The following is a 25,611-nucleotide window of genomic DNA, read 5'->3' as shown; positions in this document are numbered from 1 at the left end:
TCACCAGTCAAAGCCTGCACCTTGCAATGAGTCCAAACCTGGAGATGACAGTAGCTGTGGTGGAGGAGGGGATCAAGGTGGATGGAATATGGGCCAGGATGACAGCGCCATCCACGGAAAACACCTTCCACCATCCCCACGCAGACAACCCAGCAAGAGCAGCCTGAAGGTGTCAAAAAAACCTCCAACTTTTCCTGCAGTGCAGACCATCACGACTACGACCCCAGCCCAGGACCCTGATGTCTCCAAGTTGCACCTTCGTCAGCCCTCTTCCTCCAATGCGCACCCTGATCCTCACCCAGGGCGACTGCCAGGAGACCGCCTCTCCTACTCACCCGGGCTTTCCCATAGAGTTACACCAGTGTCACCATCTCCAAATCTCTCACACACCTACAGTTCTCAAGCACCAAGTTCTCACCCTAATTATTCTCCTATACCAGCAAGCCGGTCACGGACCATCTCAGACCCTCAGAGCACCTCTGAGCCTTCTCAGGCCCTGAACCAGACTGCGTCCACCGGCATCCTCAGGAGGAAGGTGCTGTCTAAAAAGATGGTGAAGAACTCCCACGAGAAGTCGCTCCATAGGCAGGGCAGCAAGGGTCACCAGGAGGGGCACACGAGCCCATCGAGAAACAGCCATGCAGCCATGCAGATCCCCTGGGAGAAAGAGGTTTCCAAGGAGGGGCTCCTGGGGCTCGGCCTTTGTCTGGGTCAGGGTAAAGGCTCGGGGCCAGCTGTGGGGCAGGATCCAGGCCTTCTTGAGGAGATTGAGTCCATGTGTTGCCTTGGCTCAGTCCTCCACAGCAGCCTTCAGCTCCCTCAAGTTCACTGCAACAGCAGTCACCACCAGGTCCAGGGCAAAGCCACAGATGAGTCCTGAAGAGCATCGAGGAGTCTGTGTCTGTAAAGTGCCACAGGTTTGCCTCTTTTATTACAGCTAGCAGGTGTCTCAGAGAACATGGTCAGTCTTCTTTTTTTTTTTTTCATCCTTTATCTTTTTTTTTCTGAACATTTGACTACGACAAAAAATTACGAAGTCGTTAAGACAAACAATTAGTTACAAAGCAGGAAGAGTTGAAGCGGTGCACTGCAGAATTCTCCATTATCATCCATCTCCGAGTTTCTAAAGTGAAAATGTCCATCATGAAACAAAAAAATCTAGTTTAATCAAAACCAAAAAGAGACAAAGAATTGAACCGCCTGGTTGATTAATTTTTTTGTTTGTTCTGAATCTCGCTGCAGCAGCAATCTTCAGAATGATCAGGGTAACAAAATCTAGTGCCTCTAACTGAATTGGATGAATTTCACAGCTCAATAAAATTCAATTAAAAGTCAAATAAACTTGATAAGATGGAGACTTTTGCAGTGTGTGTTCATCTCAGTTAGGTGTTTCTGTATTTATATCTGTTGTCATCTGAACCCTTCAGCTGAAATGAGTTTAGAAACGAGTCAGTACTTTGTAAGGATTAAGAAGGGATGATATCTCCTGAACACCATCGTGTCAGTCTTTAACTCAGTGTGTTCTAAACATTTCACATAATGAATTTGCACTTGTGGATTAACTTATAATACTCAGTTATTACTTCCGGGTACTAAACTCTTATGAGCAAAATCAACAACGGCAAGAGAGGATTTTATGAAGACAAAAGTCCACAAAAGCCTTTGAAACTATTCATTCTGTGTGAAATAATGATTTTAATCTCTATGCCTTACATGGACATGTGGTTTGTTTTGATACTCTGGTGTCTACGTCTTTACTTGCCACAGCAGGTACGTTGTTGTCAGAACAGTGAACTTTCTTTTTGAATTGATCGTGAGAGTAGTTAATATATATATGATGTCCTTTACAGTGCTGTTTTTAATGGGTTTCCACATGAGGAGATGTGCATTCACACAGACCAGTCTGCATCTCCCTCCCATGTCTCTCTGAAGAGAGGCAAATACAGTCAAAAGTTGAAATGAATTCCCTGAAAAAAGCCAGTGGCTGCATGTAATCTCCTTTTCTTTCTTTTTTTCCGCCTCTCACGCTCACCCACTTGTCGACCTTTTACTGCTCTCGGCACGTCTGACGTTCGCTCTCAACCTTAAAAATATTCAGGCCAGTTGTTGGCGAGCTTATGTTGTTTGGCATGGTTCTGGGGGGTGGGGAGGAATTTGGAGAATGATGATCAACAATTCCCGGGAAAGAACCAAAACTAACACCTCTCTGTTTGTCGTATTCAGTGCTTTGGCGCGCTCAGACTTCCTCACCCTCTCTGTGGCACTTTGCCTCGAGCGTCTCTGCTCCTGCTGAAGATGGAAACTTTTAAAATGGGTCATGAATAACAGGTATAAATAGTGTTTGTTGCAAACTATTTTTAAAGATGAATTGGTAGTTTTGTTCTTGTCATAGGATTTGTTGACAAAGATAATGTACAACAGCAGAATTATCACACGTCTTCATTTTTCTCTCCGTCTCTTTGCCTTGTTCTGTCTCTCATGATGAAATGCAACCTCTGTGCGACTAAATTAGAGTCACGCACTGTGACTTAATGCAGTGATTGATGATTGTACTGTAATAAAGCAATATGCTGTACTTCTCCTCTGAGGAGCTACATGGATGTAATGTGTGCAGGGTGGAAAAGCATTTGTATAACAGACTCTCCCGTGGAGAGGAGCGCCGTGTCTAGAGATTTTGGCCTCCCCGTCATCCTCTGCGTCACCACAAACCCAGAGACGAGGAGAAAGCTCTTTCACGCGCTTGTGTTGGGATTGCTACATTTATGGTTCGTTGTTCTTATGATTTATGCCAGACGCCAGTCGATGTGGCAGTTTAACAGCAGCTGTTTCTCCACTTTTTGAGTGCCGCTCTGCGTTAACGATTTGCTCATAAAGTCTTTGGCATGCTTCTAAAAGCCCAAGAATCGGTCCTGGTAATTCCAAATAGAAAAAAAGGAAAAAAAAAAAAACTCCAGAACAATCTCTGCACTGGCCTCATTCACTGTAAACACTTTAATAAACGTATGTACTATGCAAATATTTAGAATTCCTAAAGAGGTCAGCTTTCCTGAACAGTGATTGCATTATAGTTCACACTCAGAAATCTAAATCCGATTACTTTCATGTGGAAGTAGCCCCTTTGTGTCCCGAAATGAATAAAGTGTGTGAGCTGAGGTGCGTTAGTGATGGAGTGTGTGGTGTGCCTTATACAGTAAGAGTACCACCCATAATAGTCGCAGCCGGGTACAGTATTATAGAGCTGTTTTCAGACCACCCTACTTCACAGTAAGGAGCGCTGAGCATGGCGGTTTTTATGTGACGAACAGACACGAAAGCCCCGCCTCAGACCTGAGAAACTAACCTGGAATGAACTCGGGTTCATTGTTTTAGCAGCAGTTGTGTTTTTCAGTTTCGGTCCAGCTGGAGTCGCTCAGTGCTTTTCTTTGCTGCGGTGGGAACCTTCCTGCTTGTGTTTAAGAGATGATCTCTCTTTTTTTGTTTTTTTTTCTCTTTCTTTCTGTAAATTAGGTACTTTCCTCGGTTGTACTGTTAGGTTAATTGCTTGTATAGTTTGTGATTTGTTACTCTTTTTTGTTTTTAAAAAAAAAAAAACTTTGAACACTTTCCCTGAGCTAATTGTATTGGGGGAATGAAAAAAAAAGGCTCCTCTCAGAGGAATTTCTCTAGGTGATTTAATATTGACAAAAAATTATTTTCATCCAAATAGATGTGTATTTTTTTCTGGCTTGAGTATATTTTACATGGATAATATATGATTGGTGTTGTATGTTTTGAAGAAAAAAGGAGAAAAAAAAGACGATGACACCTAAAATTTGAATGTTCTAGATTTTATTTTTGGAAAAAGAACAATATCAAATGTCCATGTAGCCATTACTGTGCGGGAACATTTGCAAAGCAGAGACTGAAGCTTGTTTGTATGTGATAGAGTACTTACTGTTGTATCTGCATGTTCGTGCTGTACCTGCAGATGTGCTCTATTCTGTTCATTTTCATATTATTTCAGTATTTTAACACGTCCATGAAATTTTGGAAATTAGCATTGTGTCTCGTGCGGTTCTCTTTTCCCGCCTCACGTCGTTGAGGTAAATGTCACCTGCGGCATTTTTTCATGTAGAGAAGCAACCCATTTCTGCTGTTTTTGTTACTGCTGTAAATCTAACTGTAGGAGGAAATACGCGAATAGCCAGCTGAGGAACATTTGCAAAGCTTTAGCAACTCTGATCCCATTTACGTTCATTTCATACAACAAAAAGAGTTTGCATTTACCTGAGTGTAAATCTACCCGACACGTGTTTAACATTAGAGCGTAAAGATTTCCCGTAAACATTGTGTCACGGTCCTGAAATCGCAAATTTTGGAGTGAGTGGGAAGTGACAGAAGATGTAGCAGCTTTCATTGAAGTATGGAACAAAAACAGGTTCAGCTTTAAGAAGAAATATCAACGCCACTCCCTTGGAACCACACTCTGAGGAAAGAGACCGTTCAAGGGTATTGAACGGTACGGCCAGCAACTTTCCAGTTGGATCTGTTATGATGATGATTAACTCATTCGTGTGGTGCCATTGACAGATTTACTAATGGTGCGCACACTTGGATGTTTTCATTGCAGAAGAAATAACTGTCTACAGTTAAGGTCAATCTAATGTGCTATTGATGAGTAACTTGGTACAACTGCACACAATGTATGCACTGTGAATTGAAAATAAATTATACTGTTTCAAGCTAAAGCGTCTCTGGACTCTTTTCATACAAAAACAACATCCGGCTCAACAGACATTCAGGTCCCAAGCCCAAAGGTTAGTGCGAAATGTGGACATTCTGTTTCAATTCATGCTGTTTTTGTAAAGATATCGCATGTACTCTTTGGGAATTCTATTTTTTTTAACCTCTATTGTCACAGGCACAAAACTATTTGGATAACATTTTTGGATGTAAATCTTGTGTAATTCTTGAGTAGTTATTGAAATATTTTCGGATAAAACTGCTCGATTGTTTGTTGTTGTTTTTTTTAAAAATCCATTGTAAAACTTGCTTTATAGAATTACATTTACTTGATAACAATCCTGATTTATGGAATGTAGTTACAGGTCACATAAAATGCTGTGTAATCCTTTATGAAAATCTAGTTTCAAACACCTTTCAGCACATATAAGTCTTATTTCATTTTCTACACCCTACGAGCAGGTTCCTAAATCATGTTTTGTGTTTGTCAAATCATCGCCAGCTAACCAACAGACTGAAAAAAACCGTGGCCCTGAAATTCTGCTCAGCTTTTGGATTTTTAAGCTGTGCAAAAGCTCATTCCAGATGAGTTCATCCATCCCCACGCAGAGTGTAGGTAACAGAGGCCGCTGTTTATTGAATTAGTGACGTGTTTCTGTCGATATCAGCACACTGGTTTATTTATCGAGCCAAAAAACATCACTTAAGTTGTCTCACTGTAGATGTTTTACGGAAATATATACAGAAATAAATAAAAAAGAAATCAAATCTATTTATTTAACCTGCACGCTCCAGTACGGATAAAAGTAAAAAATAAAATTCACAGTTTTAAACAGAAGAACATCACGATGGTATATACACATTAAATGACAATAATGTCACCCTCTATAAAAATTATTCTTGTCCAATGCAACTAATGCTGAAACCTGCCTGTTTGAAGACATTATTGCCAGTAAAGTATGAAAAGTGCAGTGAGAACATCCACTGAAAAAGACAATAAATCAATACTGGCAGCAACCTTCAGTGTACTGATAAATAATACACTGTCCTTAGAGTTGGATCAGACATTTTCCTGTAATAAATACACACGGATGAAGTCTTATGAATTCAAACACATGATATTGATATTTTTCTTATTTAAAAAAATAAAAATAAAAATCTTGTTTAAAGATAAAAACATATAAGCATTATCTGTGTAGCCAGAGCTTTTCGCACTTGTACACAGAGCTCTAAGTTAAAAGGATTATTAAAAGCTGAGTGAGATCACTCATGGCAATAAATCAAATTTAATCACACAAACACACTCTGGTTTATATATTTGTATGAACTTAAAGATGTCCATAAGGGGCTTTATGGAATTCATTCTCGGTAAGAAAAATACAAAATAATGTTGCACATTTTGACTTCTTCCAAAGAAGGCTTGAAGACCGTTTGTGTGCTCTCAGTTCTTCCTTCCTGAACAAACTGGTCCATCCATTTAAATGGATTTACTTCTGCACCATCAGCCAAACGAATCATCACAGGAAGATGGGTGAAGCATGAGTGCATGCATGAAGAAAGACAGCAGGGGTGTAAAATGTTTATGTGAAGGCTGCGGGTACTGAGTCCAAGCAGATGAATCTGCTGCCAGATGTTTTCACATTTGATTCAGTACCAGAATCTAACCCTGCATGTGAAACACCTGCATCTCATATCAGTCTCTCCATCGGAGGTGGTTGGGTGATGCTCCACATCTCCACCCGCGATCCCTCCTTCTCCTGCCGGCTGGGACTGTAGGTGCCGTGGGTGGCGCGCCGATTAAGTGCCACCACTAAACTGACGGAGGTCAAGATCAGAACCAGCAGCAGGATGACAGATGCCAGACTGATGGACAGCAAAAGGTCAGAGGTCACACCCTCAGAGGTCAGCTGCAGGGACAAAGTCAGAGGTGTCACAGGTGTCTCACGGAAAATGACCAAGAATGTTGATGGGTAAAAGATGCTCACACACAGGATGAATACAGACTTGTCTCTCACACCCTCTCGCACACACTATTCCTCTCCTGACTGCTTTACACTACACCAGGCGCTCCACACGCTCTGCCAAAGTGCTGATGGATGTGGTTCCCAGCGCAGTAGGTGGGTTGCGACCACCAGGAGCCTGGAGCTGCCGTAGACTGAAACCTCCCTCCGTCTGCCGCCTGTCTCGTAGTTTGGCTGCAGCAAGCGCCAGCCCCAGCATCGCCACTATCGCCAAGCCAACCAGACACGGTGCCAACACGGCAGCCACCCTCGAGCTGTGTGGAGCACGCTCCTTCTGTGAGGGATCACAAACACACACACACACACAGCCGAGATGCAGCCGGATGATCCCATCTGCACATGCTCAGCAAACACAGTCTTACACCCGAAATAGCTCACACACACTCGACTGCTTTAAAGTGGTAATAAAAGCTGCTTTACTTCAAGTGTCTGATTTGTATCCAGGCGCTTGTGAAACCTGCTCACATTTGTATTTTACTTGCACCCTTTGACCCCTTGATCTTCACATGCAACAAACGCACCCAGGCACCTTCACCACCAACTAGAAATGAGCATCTTGTACAGACACACACACCCAATCAATGTCATGTCACCAATCAATGCCATGTGAATCAAGATAAACTGTATCCTCCAAATGCAGCAGGAAAGTTTAATTCACAGCAGCAGAAAACAGAGCCGCACTTACAGCAGTAGTTGTTGTTGATGTGATAGCTGTTACTCTCTGAGTGGCTGCTACAAGGTTACAACAGCTGTAAGTCTCATTCCACAAAACTTCAGTTGCTTGCTGACAGCGTCGTCGTGACTAAAGCATCTCGCTGAACTTGTCAGGTTACACAAAAATAATCTCAGAAGTCAGCAAACTTTACACTGAGCAATCAACATGGAAACATAATTCTAATTTAAAATACAACCATCCGTATCCTGAGGCAAAAAATAACTTGCGCGCTCATGCTTGACGCTGTAGAGACTCTCCCTCGCTACAAGTTCTTTGTTGACTCTCAGAAAGTGCTTACCTGTCACTGCAGCACAGTTGGCTGTCAGAGCGAGTGTGACACAAGCGAGCTGGAGCAGCCTGCAGCCAGGACCTGCCATCAGTCACTGACTGCCACACACACAGACACGGAGATGTCTAACTAACCAGTCTCTGAGGTGCACAGCGAGGCCACCCTGAAGCCTCAGCAGAGCAGCTACGCACAGAGACGCCAGCGATGCTTCCCTGCTGTCAGCACTATCAACCTGCTCTGCGTGTGTGCATATGTGTGTGCCTGCCAGATAAGCTGCCCTCATACGTTCCTGTGAAGCAGACCGAACTTCTGTGAAAGCCACCAGCTCTCTGCTGAAACTGCACTTCAGCGCCAGATGCTGCCTTTTTTTTTCTCTTTTTTTTGCTGGCAAAGCACATTTCTTCCTCTCCGCTTCCCTCGTTCTCAAAGGATGGCCACATCAGTGCCAACGCTGAAAAACTGCTTTCCCATTTCCTCCTCCTGTCTCCACAGCGTTAGGGCTACCTGTGCCTCCAAAGGACACACACACACACACACACACACACACACACACACGAACATGAACATGAAAAATGAAAGATAGAAGCGATGAGGCAGATAAACAAAAGATGGGTGCCATGTTTTCTACATGTTCAGAACTATGTTAACATTATTATATGATTTCTAAAAACTAAGCTGTTTTTTCTTGCTGTACTAATTCCTTTGGTTAATATTAAAGATGAGTGAGGGGGGGGTGCACGCATTTTTCACTCACTTGGACATAAGAAGAGAAATCTTATTAAGCAGGATAAATGAAAGAAAATGATAGATACAAAACTTGTTCTTATTCTCTATTTCTGTTATTTTTCATACAGAAACTTGGTTCGTTTGCTCACTCTGAATGTGTGCATGTCTACTGTGTGTGTTTGAACTTGGGCTATTCTGGGATTTACATCTTGTTAAAAACAGATTAAGAGTCTGTGTGGGGTCACATTATCCACCTGGCTTTGGCAGGCCTACAAAAACATGCACACATACCTTGATTCACAGTTAGAAAATCAGTGGAAGGATCTGGACATTCACTATACTTTGGTGGAAATGGAGGGAAACGGGAATGAAACAAATAAGTGATAATGGAAGAGAAACTTAGTTGAGAGACATTAAAAGAGAACAGACAACATGTCAAGGCTGATTCTTTTTTTATTAGACAACAACAAAGACAGATAGAGACAAGACAGACAGAACACAAAGATAGATCGAATATGATGAAGGACAAACAAGAAGTTACACTCATAGATGGATCATTCAGATGTCAAGACTGACAGATAAACAATAACACACATGAAGTCTACCATGAGAGACATACTGTACAAGTGCAACAATTCAGTGTTGACCACAACAGCAGGGTAAACGTTGACAGGTACCGCTTATGCAGAGCCGTGGAGAATTTAGGCTTAAAATATCTGTGGCTCAGACAGGAAGGTTTAGAGACAGAAAACTTCTTCTTTGGTACAAAACAACACACAGCAGTCAGTCACCACGCTGCTCTGAACGCACATCAAGAACAACTGAGACATCTGGGCCCCTCTAGGTGCTTTTGTAGCTACAACACTGTTTTTCTTCGTTCACAAATCTGTTCGTTCGGAGCTCCTGAAATCCAGTTCAGACAAGACTGACAGAATATCATCAGTGGGGAAACGTAAATAACTCAGATTTCATAATGGTGCTCATTTCACCAAGAAAAGGGCTTTTCTGAATGCAGACTGTTTTTACTGTTACATTATAGCGCTAATTCGATAACATTAGACTGACAGAAAATACGTTTTCATGGGTTTCTTAGAAACTCTGAAGTGTCTCTTTAAGCGAACTTCCTCAAATACGGCGAGCTCCCATTTTGCTCATTCACACGTCCATAGTTTTAGTTTGGGGATCCACAAAAAGAGATTTTTCCTTTGATTTTGTCTATCTATGACAATAGTAGATCTTAACTGATCGTTTTTACTCTACAATTTAACAGGACTTATACTGAAGCAGTGTAATATCACATTGGGGATGATAAAAGAATCGCTGAAATGAATTCAATTGAATTTAAAAGTACATTTACATGTTTTAAATTGGATAAAAAGATAATTAACTTAAAAAATAAAAACACCCTCGTTAGCCCCTGTCTTAGAAGCTAGAACAGTGTATGTCTCTTTAAGGCCCCCCCTCCCGAAAGGCCCAGTATGCCCTAGTTGGTCAGCTAATCTATCAAAAATGGCAGCATGAAAGACAGCTGTTTGTGCCACACTTCACACTTTCACCACCATCTGAATATGTTCCATGTTGTTTTCATAAAGTAAAGAAAGAAAAGTCTGGACAACAAATTTCAGGCAGTTCAGGAGCGGTGTGCTCTGTGGAGAGAATAACTCTGCTTGGTGTTCTCTTACTTTTAAATCTTTTACATGCATAAATACTACATAACACACTAAAACTAAAGTAAAACACCAAAAATAACAATATGACCTCTTTAATTGATGTAAACTTGCATAAATAGATTTTTTGTTTATACTTCTGTTTAGATTAAACAATCTTAAATAATCACAGTTATCTAAAACATGAAATACCGTTACTGTAAGCGTAGTCATACACTGTGTGTCTTTACTACTTGGATAAGTGAATTAAATATTTTGGTAACATCAATGTGGACATAAAATAAAGTGCAGCAGATTGAAAAAGTACTATTTTAAGGCACAAAAGAGTTCTGTAGTAGTTGACGTCAAACCACAGAAATCCCTGATGTGTGTGGTGTGCTGGTCATAAGCACCTTCCCTATGCCCTTGTTTGGAAAACTACTGGCCTTCCGTATCTATGATCGATTCATCACCCATACAAATGCACAGACAAAGTTGCAAATCCCACTGTGCAACAACAGTCGCGCACACACCCACACACGCTCAATCGTTTCCTCCCCAGTCCACCTCTGGCTCGTCATCCAGTCTGAGGATGAGGTAGGAGAGCAGCTGGAAGAGGTTCTGCCACAGTAGGAAAGCCACATAAAAATAAAGGTCGCTTACGTCAGTCTGGCACATGTTCCCAGCGAAGCTCATGTCACACACACAGACAAATTTGTTGACGAGGTTTCGGCAGTAGCCTCCGTTCAGACAAGGGTTGGACCTGCACTCATCCACTTCCTGTTCGCACCTACAGACACACAACCACAGTCCAGTCAGAGGCAGACAGAGAAGTCACTTAGAGCAAATTACTGCACAGGAGAAGTCCTGCTCTCAGAGAATCAGTACTCTCCTTTTTTTTTTTTTAAACACACAAATATAAAATGTATTTAATTTTAGGCCAGTCAATTATAGAGAGAAATAAAAGGTAGAAAGCAGATGTTGTCATGAAATAAGAGAATTAAACTGAGCTGTATCAGGATATAATGGGTGTTTCACTGAATCAATCTGACTAGGTGGCAGATAGGCATGAAGTCAGGGATTCTGAAGCAGCTTATTAGCATTAGCTATGTAAGTTGATCCAGTTATAGACACCTACATAACAGATATTTTTAACAACTGGTGCCGATTTCAAGGTGTGGCAGGCTCTTTATGTAACTCCTTTACATAAAGACTACAATCTCTTGTCAATTCTAAGCTGAAATGTGTAATTATCTCATATATTTGTGTTTTATGTCATTTTTCATATTTCAATTGATGATTTTGATGATCATATTCGATAAATCAAGTTCTTCAAAAGGGATTTTCTTTAATGGTTCTTAAATCATTATTTAAACAACTGTAACATCTCTTTTTTTGTTATTTTTCTCTTTCTCTGTGTCACTGTGAAGAATTTCATTGTTAAAGCAGTCTTATAATGAATAAAGGTCATATTCAATTCAAGATTCACCCAACTGTTGTTTTGATTCACATTATGACTTTGAATAGAAACACATACTGTCGCCCTTGTTTTGTTTATCTTGCAAATTATTCTATGTGAAACATTTGTCAGACTAGAGTATTTCCTACAAATGCTCTGCAGAATCACCACTTTGGCAGACGAAATGGCTGTTAAAATTTTTAAACCTGAATTTGTTAAAATTGCAAAAGGTGTCCCACAAGGCTTAGTCCTGGGACCTGTTCTGCTCACTCTGCAGCTGAGTGCAAAACACAACTTTATGCTGACAGTATGTACATTAATGTGAAAAAAGCTTATTTTGCTACATTTCCATAACATCAAGACTTAACTCTCATTGCAGATATACTGAAACTGGATTCATATATTTGTCATCTTGACCACGGAAGGAAGAATTATTTCATCAGAGAATTTAAATGTAGAATTTAGATTGGTGATTAGTTTGCTGAACAAACTGATGGGCCAAAATGTTATATATAATATAGGAGTGACTTGTGATTTCATTAGCGAAGGAGAAAGATGCTTCTCTGTCAGTTTTTTGTTGACATTTTTATTCATGTATGCTGAGTGGCTTTCCAACTCTGTCTTTTAATTCCAACTATGATCAATTTTGATTAAATTTAACTGAACTAAAACTATATTCTGTAGACAATTTAGGAGATAAGACGTTTTCTCTGTTTTGCTTTGTTACAGGATGTTGTTGTTTATCCATCCTACCGGTACCCGGTGAAGCCTGATGGACAGTCGCAGGACAGGTGCCGGTCAGTGCAATTGCCTCCGTTGAAGCAGGTGTAATTTCTGGTGTCATCGCCGCACACAGAAACAGGCAACTTGGGCCGTCTGGTAGAGAACAATCAGAGGAGTAAGAGGGTATATACTTGTGTTGTTTGAGTTTTTCTTAAAGCTTGGAGTAGGTGCTGAGGTGTTAAACAGCAGTTTTTGGCTGCTTTCTGTCAACCAGAAGTAGCAGAATCCACGATGCAGGTGCTGCATTGTTAGGCCTCCTGCTGTTCTCCGTGTGAGAGACCAAGAGGCTTAGTATGCGGCCAGGATAATAAGATTAATGACCTCTGGCCAACACCAGCAGGATGTCAAATCACATGTTCAGGAATGAAGAAGCAAGCCGCTTCTCTAGAACCTTCCATTTCCTGTCTCCTCTCTTGAAGTTTGCTCCTCAGTGGTTACAAAAATACACACTTATATTTGAACGTGTACAATTTCTGGATCATTTCGAGTCCCAACTGTCACTCATTGGAAAAAGCTGTTGGCTCCTTCCACAACAAACATTGTCAGAGGGAGTGTTAATATTTGCTTTTTCTGGCATTTTGTTGCACAAAGTTGAACAAAAGAACGGGAGGCATCACACATGACATTTGAGAGACAAATATCTAACAGGAAACAAACACCTGGGAACACATGAGAAAGGAAAAAAACTCACACTTTTTTGACGATGTACCATGGAACTTCTTCAATGCGTTCACTGCAGAGGAACAGAGAAAAAGACGATGAGAGGAGGAAGAGAGAGGCACAAACAACAGAAACAAACAAAGGAAAGTCATTTGGATGAAAACTATACATCGTAGATGTTCCCAGAAAAGAGAGATTGCTTGACTGGTTGCCTGCTTAGTGAGACACTTGCAAAGGTTTTCCATGTGTAAAAGAGGCAAAATGCAGGAGGCTCTGTGTTTACGGGATAAATGCTTGGAGGCGTTCCCCTGCTGGTTCTCAGAGGCAAACGGTAGATGACAGGGGGAAGAAACTGGCGCTGCACCAGAGAGGCTTGTGTAGCGAGGCACCACAGCAGACTGAGGCCTTTTCTGGCTGACACTAGAATAGAAACTAAGCTTCTGAGACTCTCACTGCAGCGGTGGTTGAAATGCTGAACAGAGGCAAAGATGTGGAGACATTTACAGTGAAGAATTTCGTTTGTGCCGTGGTGCCGTCCCTGTGAAATGTTTTCGACATTTATTTGCGCATTTTCTGTTTTGATAAGCTTTCAATTCATCCAAAATGAAGACATTTCAGATCAAATATATCTATAAAGGGATTGTTTCTTGTCTGATCATCTTCATTTTGCATGCTCCTCAAAATAGACTTTTCAGCAACCATTTCAACTTACTTGCAGTAGGGTCCAGTGAAGTTTTCAGGGCAGAGACAGGTGTATCTTTCCGGTCCGTGCAGACAAATACCTCCATTTGCACACAGATGATTTTCACACATATCCACCTCTTCCTCACAGTCGACACCAACGTAGCCAAATTCACAGGTGCACTCATAGGTCAGCCCATTGACGCTGCAGTTTCCATGTACGCAGGGATTTGAAATGCATGCATCCATAAAGATGTCGCAGCGTCTCCCAGACCAACCCTCGGGGCAGCTGCAGTTGTAGGTGTTGAAGAGATCCTGGCACTCTCCGTCGTTCAGACAGGGGTTGGGCTCACACACAGAGGCCCCGCTGCACCCAACGAGAGGAGGATCTGGCGATGTTTGGATGAACTGCTCTTCCTGCAGACGTGGAAGGTTCACCTCAGAGGAGCTGAAATAAGGCAGGGCTATACCACCTAGCTCCATAGTGCCCAAACAACCAGCCAGGGACCAGCCGGCATCAGGGGCCAGGCCCCCCAAGAAGATGTCAACCTCCTGTCTGAGGAAGTTCAGGTTACCACCTTGGCTTCTGGACATACTGGCTTTCTCTATTTCGTCATCCATCACCAAAGTCCACCGAGACGATCGATCCCATGGTGCTGTCATAAACAAATGGACAGCATGCCACTCACCATCGCTGACACTCCTCCTACTGCTGAGACTGACTGTCGACACTCCGTCCTCTTGCTCCAGCCCGTCATCTGCGACACCGACACCCTCAGGGGTGCTCTGGAGCTCCATGAAGAGGACGCCATCCTGGATAGAGACTGTAATAAAGGATGAATCCTTCTCTGCGTGTAGGATAGCTGCATTACGCTTCCGTGTGCGAAGGTTTAGTGACAGGTCAGTCAGATTGCGGAATATGTGGCCATTTCCCCGGTAAGACAACACAGTGCTGTCATTCAGGAACGTTACATTGGAGTAACCTGGGAGATTGGAATGAAATACCTGACATGAGTTTTTGTTTACACACATACTGTGACATAGATACTCTACTGAAGATCATTTATGGATTTGGGTTTTCTCAAAGTTTCTATTATATGCAGGAGAAGATATTTCAGCAGTTTATGCAGAGGTCCCTAACGAACGGGCACAGTGAGTGGAAATTTAGATAGATAGATAGATAGATAGATAGATAGATAGATAGATAGAATCTTAATCTTAATCCACCCTCGTAAAAATGGGTGTAACTTTATAAGAAACCTCTTTGGAGCCCTAATAATTAATATTTTTTCATCATGTAGATTAAAGGGAAAAAAACAAACAAAGTCAATAGTTTTAAGTGGGAAAAACAAAAGTTAAAAACATGTATTAGCTGAAGGAATAACCCAGACAGTGTTTATCCCTCAATCAGCTCATCAAAGAAAATGGGGTGGCAACGCAGAGATTCATCCCTAATCCTTGCCAAAAAAGGATAAACTGACCTAAGACCAATCCTTCTTTACGGATCAGATTCAGAACACTGTGTGGAAAGATTGAGGCCAGTATGTAAATAAGAGTCACATCATGGCGACTTAAGAATGTTATGACTAACTCCACAGACTAGATAGATTAGGTAACCTACATTTACACCAATTATGACACAAAAAACTATATGCCCTTTATGTAAAAAGGAAACACTGAAAAAGACAACACATTTTACCCCCAAAGACTTGGTTTTAGTTAAAAGGAAACAGTTGTGAGGATTTGTTGATTTTGAGTCATTTAGAGGAACCTAAAAGCAGCCCTGCATGTAACTGCTGAATTGTTGCAGTCACTTACATTCGTATCCGTGGTTTAGCATCCTGCACTCTGCATCTGTGGGGCATGGTGACAGCTCACACCACTTTACCTCCTCGCAGCGCCGCCCTGATGTGCTCGGGGGGCAGGTGCAGGTGAAGTCATCCCATTTGGAGTAGCACATCCCCCCATTCAGACACGGATTGCTCTGAAGATGAGAAATTGCCTGTTTTAGGGTTTTATTATTATGGTTTTGTATTTATTATAGGACTTTTAATTCACTTTTCTTATAGGACTTTTATCATTTTTATGATAATTAGTTTTTTCATTTGGATCTAATTATGTGCCCCATGAATCCTGAGTATTTGCTTGATATTTTTACTTCACCATAAGTTGGTTCCGTGGGATTGCAATTTGCATCTATTAAACAGAATTGAACAGAATGTTACCTCTTTCTAAGACCTCAGTGAGGTTTATTATTCAAAAATTTTACTTCATAGTTGAAATATCTGCACATACTAAATTACTAGTGGTTACAAAAGCTGTAAACGAAACGTCAGGTTTGTGCAGAACATCAGCTCTCTGTGTTAACTCACACTGCAGGTGTTGTCTCCTGAGCAGCCAGTGATCACATTTTCCATGAGATCAAGAGGATACGATCGCACTGAGGTGTCCAACCCAAAGAACTGCAGCGTCCTGTCACTGATCCTCAGGTCCTGGATACAGCCTTTGAAATATCCACCAAACGCTAAAGTGGTTCTCGTCTCCAGCAGACCTCCCACATAAACAGTATCACCTGCTTGGACATTGAATGCCCCGACCGCCACATCACCGTGTCTCTGACCTGCTGCATACAGTGTCATCTGACTCTCCACCACCTCTACATTCACAAAGTGGACCTCTCCATCATGAATGGCACTCCCTGCCTTCAGGCTCTCAAAGTTATTGAGCTGAACTGTGACCTTGCCGTCCTCCAGCCACATACGCAGGTACTGGCTGCTGTTGTTGGCAAGCACCAGGAGGAGTCCACTGTGCCTTCGTGTGCGCAGGAAGAAAGAGATGGAGAGGTTCTGACCCAGATCATCAGTGATGGTGAACGCCGCATAACTGTGAGAGTCCTCACTGCCAAAACGAGCAGTCACATGCTCTGCAATAAGGAATAAGACAAAAGACTGCCATAAGACAAAATTAGGAAGAATAGCTGGATGTCAGCATGAATACAATAAAACCGTTTTATACTTTTCAGACAACATGCACTATAACATTAAAAACAGATGTTTAAATGGTTTCAGAGTAGAAACTATCTGATTTTATTTTTGATGGAAGCAGAGAAGTAGAAAAAAATGGATTTAACCAAAGATATTGGGGGGGTGTGTGTCTACAGTGTGTCTACTGAAGAACATTTATGGATTTGGGTTTTCTCAAAGTTTCTATTATATGCAGGAGAAGATATTTCAGCAGTTTATGCAGAGGTCCCTAACGAACGGGCACAGGAAGTGGAAATTTAGGAAGCCACCAGCCCTCATGAGGTGTATACTGTGAGTCCACTGTCAGCACTTTCCACTGCGGGTGGGTCATGTTACATGACAGGCACACCACTGAAAGACAGGCTTAGGCAAAAAGTGTACATCACATGATACTGTAACTTATATAAGTGTTACTGTATGTGTGTGCGTGTTTTAAATGTGTAGGTGTTTGGAATAATGTGCATATAAGTAAATTTGTGTGTAAATATCTGTGGGAGGATTTTTGTTGATACCCAAAATGGAAAAACTGAATAGAATCCGTTACTGAAATTTAGAAAGTTAATGATCCAGTTTCTGATGTATTTATATCAGTATACCTGTAAAGATATTTATAACAGCAGTCTATCCTCTTCCTAATAGTGTTGCATTTCCATGCATGATCTGATTATATCCAAAATAGAATCCCTCGTATCCGTAATCCAGAACATCAGATAAGAGGATCGCCACCTCTGCCTCTTTACCGTGGCTTTTGACAGGTCATATCTCCGCAACACCGGCGGATCAGGATGTTACCCAACTGCCCGTCTAAGAAACTTAGTCACACTGAGGGTGAAGCTTTCGATTGGTCACTCTTTCCTCCAGTCAAAAGCTTAAAGCCTAAATATGTGAATATTTGCAAAAATTATAGATAAAAATAAATGAAATAATGGGATCATTGCATATAGAAAATAGCAGGATATTATTTATATCTGCCACTATTTACCCATCAGTTTGGGGTTTTTTTGTGTTGCAAACATACCCTCTTCGCAGTCATGCCCCTCGTAAGGCCTTGGACACTGGCACTGGTAGCTCTGCCACAGGTTCAAACACTGTCCTCTGTTTTGGCACGGCACATCCAGGCAGCGGTCCCTATGGCTGCAGCCAGGGGACACATTGACAGCAGAGTCGCTCAACCATTCCTCTGGAACGACAAGCTGCCAGTCCACAAACACATCCCGCATGCATCCAATAAATGCCGGAAATGCAGAGTACTCACTGGGGCCATTTGGTTCTTTGAATACTCCCCCAATTAAAGTGTTCTGAAGAGATGTCACAAGTCCTGCAAGGGTGTTTTGGACTGGGGCCACACGGTGGCATGACTGGCTTGCACAGGTCCCAGCATCATTCAGTAGTTTAAGGCTCAGTACCCAGTTTGCGAGCACAGCCTCTACAGAATACCACTCTCCATCTGTGACATTATGTGGGAGCTCCAGCACCTGGCTGAAGCTTTCTGCATCGGGCCCAGCAGAGGCCTCCGTCCTCAACGTGAGACGTAGCTGCCCTTCCTCCAACACCAGGCTCACCAGCAGCCCCCTGGTGTTCTGCTGGAACAGCAACGCTGTGGGCAGAACCGTCTTAAAGCTCAGGGTGATGTTGCAGGACACCTCAGCATCCACCAGGGGGTTGTGCAACAGCAAGTACCCTCTGCGTTCAAAGGAAAATGTGGTTGGAGTCTTACATAAGGGCCCACTGTACCCAGGTGCACAAGAACAGGTGTATCCATGTGTCCCATCCAACAGAAAAGGAGAGCAGGAGCCTTGGTTCTGGCATTCGTGGCCCTCACAGCCCACTAACTTCACATCACAGTTCACATCTCCATAAACAATGCCATCATCACTCTGTTTGAGGCAGTGGCAAATGTAACCTCCAGCATGGCTCTCACATCTGCCCCCATTCTGGCACGGACTGGGCTCGCAATTGTTTATCACCTCCTGGCAAAGGGAACCTGTTAGTAGAAGAATATCGCAAAGTCAAACAAAGTCGAAAAACACTTGTCATTACAGCCACTGATCACTAAAAATGTTTGTTTGATGTAACTTAGCTTATATATTTTATATTATTCTACTCATTAAGATGGTAATTAGCATGTACCTAACCTTCTACCTTTTTTAAAATTGTTGTTGTTCCCCTAAAAAACAACTACCGTGTTCCTCTGAGGCGATCAGGGTAGACCCACTTGACAATAAACTGTCAGGTAATGATCTCGGTTCCCTGTGCTGGCGTGTTTTCCTCTTCACACCATCCAGACATTCGTAACTATCGCTCAATACATTAATTTCTCTCAGCATCTTTTGTTTGCTTATGTTTGCCTTGGAAATCTTTGCACATGTTTACATTCCGTAGATCAGCTTTTGCAATCTGTACCGTCAAACAGCTTATTAAATCTAAAGACTCTTAAAAATTAGGATACTTGTTTTAGTTTGTTGTGAAGTAAAGATAAAAGAAAACATAACTTCAATGCCTATTATGTAGCAGCTTTACATATTCAGTTCGTACAAAGACTCTATTGTTACCTGTTCCAAGCACCAAAATCCACAAAATCCATGGTGCTGGTGTCCACATCATGCTGTCACGTTTGCCCCCAGAGCTGCCCCAAACTTGTCTGTCTTCACCATATTAATTTGTGTTTGTATCGGCCATCCCAGTTTAGGTCTGCTCCTCTTTGTGTACTTCTCACGTAGGGCTGAATAGCTCCAGTCAGGAGACCAGCAAAGCCTGATCCTGGGGATTAAGCTAATGCTATTTGGCCACCTTACTGAGTCAGTGCCACTGCAACTGGCAGAGAGTCAATTTTTAGAACACAATTCTCAGCAGGCAGCAGCTCACACTCTTAACCCCACTGCCAGACCAAGTCTTGTGTAAAGACAACTTTAAGCGTTTGCAACTGAGTAGTATAATTTGACGTAATATCCCCAAAACTACAATAATACTGTACAATAAAGCACCAACAATTTATTTGATTAACAATAAACAATTTAACTGATACTAATTTATATAGGTTTTTTTTCCACAAACATAACCTGTACATCAATATCAAATATTAAATAGCAAATAGCAAATTTGTAACTTTAGTTTTGAAAAAAAAAGAAAAAAAGGACGTATTACTGTGAGCCTTACTGCAGATTTTTGTGCACTTTGATTAGTGTCTTTTTTTGCTGTTACCACTGGATGGCAACAAAGTGTAACATTTCCCAGCAGATTTGAGTTGTCGAGGCCAGTTTGTCAAAACCTATCGATAACCACAGCATGCACTGCCATTTTTATCCTCGCACAATTGCTGTCCATTGTGCTGATTCTGGAGCTGCTGTAAAAGAGGCTGATGGACAGACTGATGATCGTTTTCCTATTTAGCTGACTTTACAGTGCGTTATATTCCCCAGCTACCTCCACTCCATTCAGTTGTTCTGTTTGGTGTGTTATTGGGCTTCAGTTAAGTGCCCACTTTCTGTGGACAGTTCTCACAGTTCTGCTTGTACATTATTGCAGCAACTTCTCTATTTCTAATTAACTTCAGCAAGAACAGTTGGTGTTTTGATTAACTCACTTGTTGCTTATTTTAAAGCTTGACTTGACTGTGTGAGTGCATATAATTTGTGGTGTGGATTTTAATATTCCATTTAAAAAGGTTCCCTCTCCAGTGAGATACCTCATTCCTCTGATCAAACATCTGATGAAACACACTGCTGACATGACAACTTTTGATTGATTTCTTTAGCTGGCGTGTAAGCATGAATTACAGTAGATCTTCAAACACAGTACAGTATCTACCTGGTATTAGAACTTAAGACCTGTGTTACAAATCATCACTCAAATATTGAGTAAGCTACCTGTTGTTCCTGGAAGACAGCTGCAGATGTAGCCTGCAGCCTGTTGCGGGTCATAGTGTTCAGGAAGCAAAGGCACAATGCCATACAAGTTCTCCCATGACCTCTCGATACAGCTGCCGCCATGCATGCAAGGACTGCTGCTGCACTCATGGATGTCTATCTCACAGTGACGACCCTCGAACCCTAGAATGAAGTGTCAGATGGTGGGTCAGTGAAGGACAACAGCAAGCATGAATGCCATTATGTCGTCCTAAATGTAAAACTCTTAATACATTACTTTCTGTGTTAACTGGATTAGACGAGTGCTTCACTTACCAGGCCAGCATTCACAGGTGTAGCTACCCTGGTTGTCCTTATAGATGGCACTGTTAAAGCAGGGTTCAGAGAAGGACGGTGGTCGGGGTGCCTCACAGTGTCGACCAGTGAAGCCTGTGTGTGAGCAGTCACAGCTGTATCTGACACAAATACACATCAAGACAGATTTGATTTAAAATCACTTTAGAAATAAAAGTATTTACAGTATTTATTTTAGTCTGTGTTCACAGGTGAGTCACAATAACTGTAATTTATCCTCAGACACAGGGGCTGGGCTACTTACTCATTCACCCCATCTATACACAGAGCCCCATTTTGGCATGGCTGCTCTTGGCACTCATCAGTGTTGATTTCGCACTGGTGTCCTTGGAAACCGGGAAGGCAGGTGCATGTAAAGCCCCCCTCGTAGTTATGGCAACTGCCACCATGGTCACATGGCTGTGATTGACACTCATCAATCTGGACTTCGCAAGTGGTCCCTGTGAACATCAAAGCAACGCAGATGTCAGAGGGCAGGTGAGCCTGCTACACAGACTGAGGGCAGAGGGTGGAAATGAATAAAGCTTTCATGTTGACTGACTGTGATCATATGTGGATTGTTCTTTTATGTCCACAAAGCCTCTCTCAGCAGCTGTTTGCCACTCTGAAGTTGTAAAACTATGAAAAAAACATACAAAACAAAACAAAACAAAAATGTCTGCATAGTATTCATTTCAGTGTTCCAGCTCTATTGTCACGAGTTCTGTTGTGCTGCAAAGTGAAAACATCAAACAAGATGACATTTTTGCTGTTAAATTAAGTCAAATTAATTGTGTGAGAATTTGACTAACTTATAAGAATCTCACATACACATTTTCCTAGTATTTTCAGCAGATTGATTCACTGGTGAGGGCAAACACAGTTTATCTGATTAAATAAGGTGGAATTAGATATATTTAAAATCTTTGAAAAAGCAGAAAAGAATATAAGAACATGTCAATAGCTTATGAAAGTTGACGATAATTTTACTCTATGCGGTGGGTTGAGGTCATTGTTCCCAAAAGGACATCCTTTGTGACCCTTCAGTAATCATGATCATTTATTATATTGTCACTGAGATAAACAGACATATAAGAAAGAGTCACAGGCAAGTCTTTGGGCAACACAATGAATCCTAAATTAAAAAGAATCCTAAATCAAGGTGACACCTTTATGCATGTAGTTTAAACTTTTGTATCACTAAGTCATCTTATACTTCAAACTCGAAGGCATGCTCCTGGTTAACTTACTCACCAGTGAATCCAGGAGAGCACCGACAGGAGAATCTACCCACTCTGTCCACACAGGTGGCTCCGTTCCTGCAGGGCTGTGAAACGCACTCGTTCACATCAATCTGGCAGTGAGCACCCTGGAAACCTGGTACGCAGTAGCAAGAGTAGCCATCCCCGCGGGCTCTGCATAGCGCTCGGTTTTGGCACGGGTTTGGGGAGCACTGGTCCACTTTTGGGGGAAGTTTGTCAGGGGATGCACCTAAGAACACATGGAGTTTCAAAATATCAGCAGTACAAAGCATGGTATAACAGAATAATATGGTTGATGAAATACTTTTTTTCTGATGTGCTGTGTGCTACAACTGCTGCATTTGTTGATGGCTTACATTTATGCAGCACTATGAAGAAACGCACTGTATAACAGCTGGTTGTAGAAAGACCAATGACCCCCAGCAATCGCTTGAATGACTCAGTTTTCCTCTCTATTATATAATAATTTTATGCACCAATGAACATCGATGGAGGTGACCTGCTCTCGATTGATGTTTTAATCTGTACATGTTTGGCAAGAAGCTCTTTTCTCTCTGTTAAAGCTTTGATTAAAAAAAACAAAACAAAAAAACAAGGTTAAGCAGTTGTAGCTACAAGGGCTCTGTTTGTTGGGGGTTGAGGGCCTCCCAGGGTAACCAATTCCTCTGCTCAGCCTAAGCATTCACAAATTGCCATGGTGGTAGCATTAAACCGAAGATCTGAGCCATTCATTCCTCGCATGATATTATGATGTTGTTAAATTAAAAGGACATTAAACACCGCAGCACCAGAGCATGGACTTTATGTTTATGTCTTAGTCATGAAATATAAACATGATGAAAATCAAACTAAAGCATGTGGCAGAATTAGTAATTAGGATTATAGGATAATAGGATTATTACTACCAATAATGAAAATCATCAAATGTAAAAATGACTGTGTGTACAAACGACAAGAGCTAGTCTTTAAAGAAAAAGGCAAGTCAAACTTTACTCATAATAAGCAGACAAGTGTTTGTTAATAACCACATGTCCACTGAACTTGCTGATGCTGTTCATACCTGACAAAAATTAGAGTGATTTTAAAAACTGTGTTCTAGAAAGTTACGCTGCATCATATTTGGGATTGTGCGTTTATAAGGTGACATTTTCCATAATCTTTAAAAACAGACAACTGCATGTTTGGATAGGTTGGGACAATGTCCTCAACTCTGTTAACCCATTAATCCTCACTAATATAGGCCTCTAACTACCTCTAACTACCTGCAAAGCCTAACTTTTCAGGAACCTGGATGAGACGAAGCATCGCTAAAGTCATAAATCGTATCTGTTCTGAGACTTACTTTCTGCAGCAATTACAGTACATATGCTAGAAAACATCTGACACAAATGGATTCTGGGAAGGCATGTAAAAAATGGCACGCTCCAGGCAGACCGAATGAGACCAGCTCAGAGGCAATGATCCTTGTAATGCATGGAACGTCAGGGGACACGGAGACATGATGACTCAAAAAGGAGGCTTCAAATCAGCTGAAGTGCTGCTTCTATTAGATGAAAATCAGACTAAAGCACGTAACTAAAAGCCTTGAACGCACTGACTATCGGAAGGATAAGACCGCCTTGAAAGTGTAATTTGCATCATGGGCGCAAGAAAGATTAAGAAAATCATTACGAAGCAAGAGGCTGCAGAATGTTGCTGTGCTTACACGCCCTGAGATGGTCCAATAATCACAAAAAGTAATCAACCTTGAAGAGTGCAATCAAAATGAGAGAGTAAAATGATGTAAAACAGAACAATTACACTCCATCATCTCCTTCCCAGACACCAATCATGTGCCATCAGTGGAGGTCGGTAAGTTTCACAGACACCCGGAAGGCTCTCCAGGAGCAGCTACATGTCTAGACTTAGAATCAGAGTGGGAATGGGTCATAGATTTAAGGTGTCGGGTTATCAGTCCTCATTACGACAGGCATCATCCTTTAAATCCAGACCAGATTAGATGCACATTTTGCAAGGGATGCACTGTTTTTACTTCTTACTGAATCCACTTGTCTTTCAGTATTCCCTTTGAGGCAGAGCTCAGAGGATTCAGAGCCAGGACCTCAGCTCCAGCCAAGCACACATCCCCTCCCACAGCATGTAAGGCTTCTTCATATGCAAATTACTTCTAAGGGTCTTTGTTTAGTCCTATATGGAGGTCCTCTAATGGCACATGTGGGGCACCTGACATCTCCTCTGCACTGATGCATGTTGCTGCCGTGTGTGTCTGTGTGTTTGTTTCAGGGGAGATAAGAAGACGTATCGTTACAGGGTGTTTTGGAGAGCAACAGAGACTCGTAGTGCAAACCCTTCCAAACCTTTTCATGGGTCACTGGGCCACCACCACCCCCCTACTCTGTTGTTAGATTTCTTTCAGTCATCTTTAGGCTTTCAATCCAAAGAAAATGTGTAGAGATTAATAGGGGCAATGATGTCACCTCACAGTCATGTAATTGAAATTCCAAGCATGGACTGGTTAAAACACAAGCCCATGTCTGCTCAGATTCAATGCACAGAAGATGGAAATTCATTTTTTACAATAGTTTGTCAATTCTATTTGAGTTTTGAGAAAATGTAATAAAGTTTTTAATGTAACGTTTTTTTCTTTTTCTTTTTGGTGTTGTAGTTTGCTCAGGGAAGTAACAGTATGTTTCCCTGTGTGAGCTTGAACTTGCTGGGGATTCCAGCTGGACATATGCAAAAATATTTGTGACTATTGGTCCACAAACCTATATCGATACACTGATAATGATACAACACAACACAGCGTGGCATTAAACAAAATACAATGGTAAGCTAATTACAGGGGATAAAAAGAGGCAGTCACTTACCATCTGTCACAAACACTGAAGAGATGAGAAATGTGCACGCAAGAATCTCAAAATTACGATAACGAATTAAATCCATAATCAGGACAGGAAACCATCCTGTTTGCTGTATTCAGGTCTGGTCAGGAGCAGTTCTTTCTTCTCCTGGATTTCTCTGCTTCTGCCTGCGGCGACCCAGCTGTTGTCAACTCCAGACCCACTTGATGCACACTTCGAGCTGGAGCACCATCAAGAGCCTCCATCACACGCTACACAATTAAAGACTGGAGCGTGGCGGTCAGACACACACACTCAGTGGTGACGGATTATATGGAGGGACGAGAAGGGGATGTCCCTGAAAAAAAAACCCAAAGACAACTGCAAACAACAAAGTACTTAATAAAAAACAAGGGGGGACATTTGTGTGCAGTGTGCCACATCTTTTGTCATCGTTGCACGTGTGTGTGTGTACCAGCAAAATAAAAAAATAATGATAATAACCTAGACCAAATTAAAAAAAAAATTAAACTTACGTATAATATCGTCATTAGTTTTTACAAGAAATGCATCATTATTTTA

The 25,611-nt window shown here is 41.7% G+C and overlaps 2 protein-coding genes across 7 annotated transcripts in view; one reads left to right on the top strand and one right to left on the bottom strand.

Annotated features, from left to right (window-relative positions):
• The window catches only part of dennd1b (DENN/MADD domain containing 1B), a 108,375-nt gene extending 103,654 nt beyond the window's left edge, over positions 1-4,721 (top strand). For both annotated transcript variants that reach the window (XM_075485702.1, XM_075485700.1), the window contains one exon: positions 8-4,721. In XM_075485702.1, the coding sequence (XP_075341817.1) occupies positions 8-880 (873 nt within the window). In that variant the 3' untranslated portion in view covers positions 881-4,721. The remainder of the gene's footprint in view (positions 1-7) is intronic.
• On the bottom strand, positions 3,812-25,415 carry crb1 (crumbs cell polarity complex component 1). Of its 5 annotated transcripts, none has more exons than XM_075485696.1 (14): positions 25,057-25,415; positions 22,179-22,415; positions 21,190-21,385; positions 20,907-21,046; positions 20,592-20,774; positions 17,744-18,709; positions 16,075-16,625; positions 15,521-15,686; positions 13,734-14,685; positions 13,053-13,094; positions 12,332-12,454; positions 10,783-10,909; positions 6,708-7,017; positions 3,812-6,629 (listed from the first exon to the last, which is right to left on the bottom strand). In XM_075485696.1, the coding sequence occupies exons 1-13, from the start codon at positions 25,130-25,132 to the stop codon at positions 6,778-6,780; spliced, it is 3,999 nt and encodes a 1,332-aa protein (XP_075341811.1). In that variant the 5' UTR covers positions 25,133-25,415; the 3' UTR covers positions 3,812-6,629; positions 6,708-6,777. The 5 variants fall into 5 exon arrangements, with proteins under 5 accessions (XP_075341811.1, XP_075341810.1, XP_075341814.1 ...); XM_075485695.1 differs by having other exon boundaries at positions 6,712-7,017; XM_075485698.1 differs by lacking the exon at positions 3,812-6,629 and adding an exon at positions 7,429-8,251 and having other exon boundaries at positions 6,934-7,017.
• Positions 25,416-25,611: the final 196 nt, after the last annotated feature.

The sequence above is a fragment of the Odontesthes bonariensis genome, chromosome 15 (genome assembly GCF_027942865.1).
Source record: "Odontesthes bonariensis isolate fOdoBon6 chromosome 15, fOdoBon6.hap1, whole genome shotgun sequence".
Classification (NCBI taxonomy): Eukaryota; Metazoa; Chordata; class Actinopteri; order Atheriniformes; family Atherinopsidae; genus Odontesthes; species Odontesthes bonariensis.
Note: the sequence above shows the minus strand (reverse complement) of the source record. Positions and strands in the feature narration are given on the sequence as shown.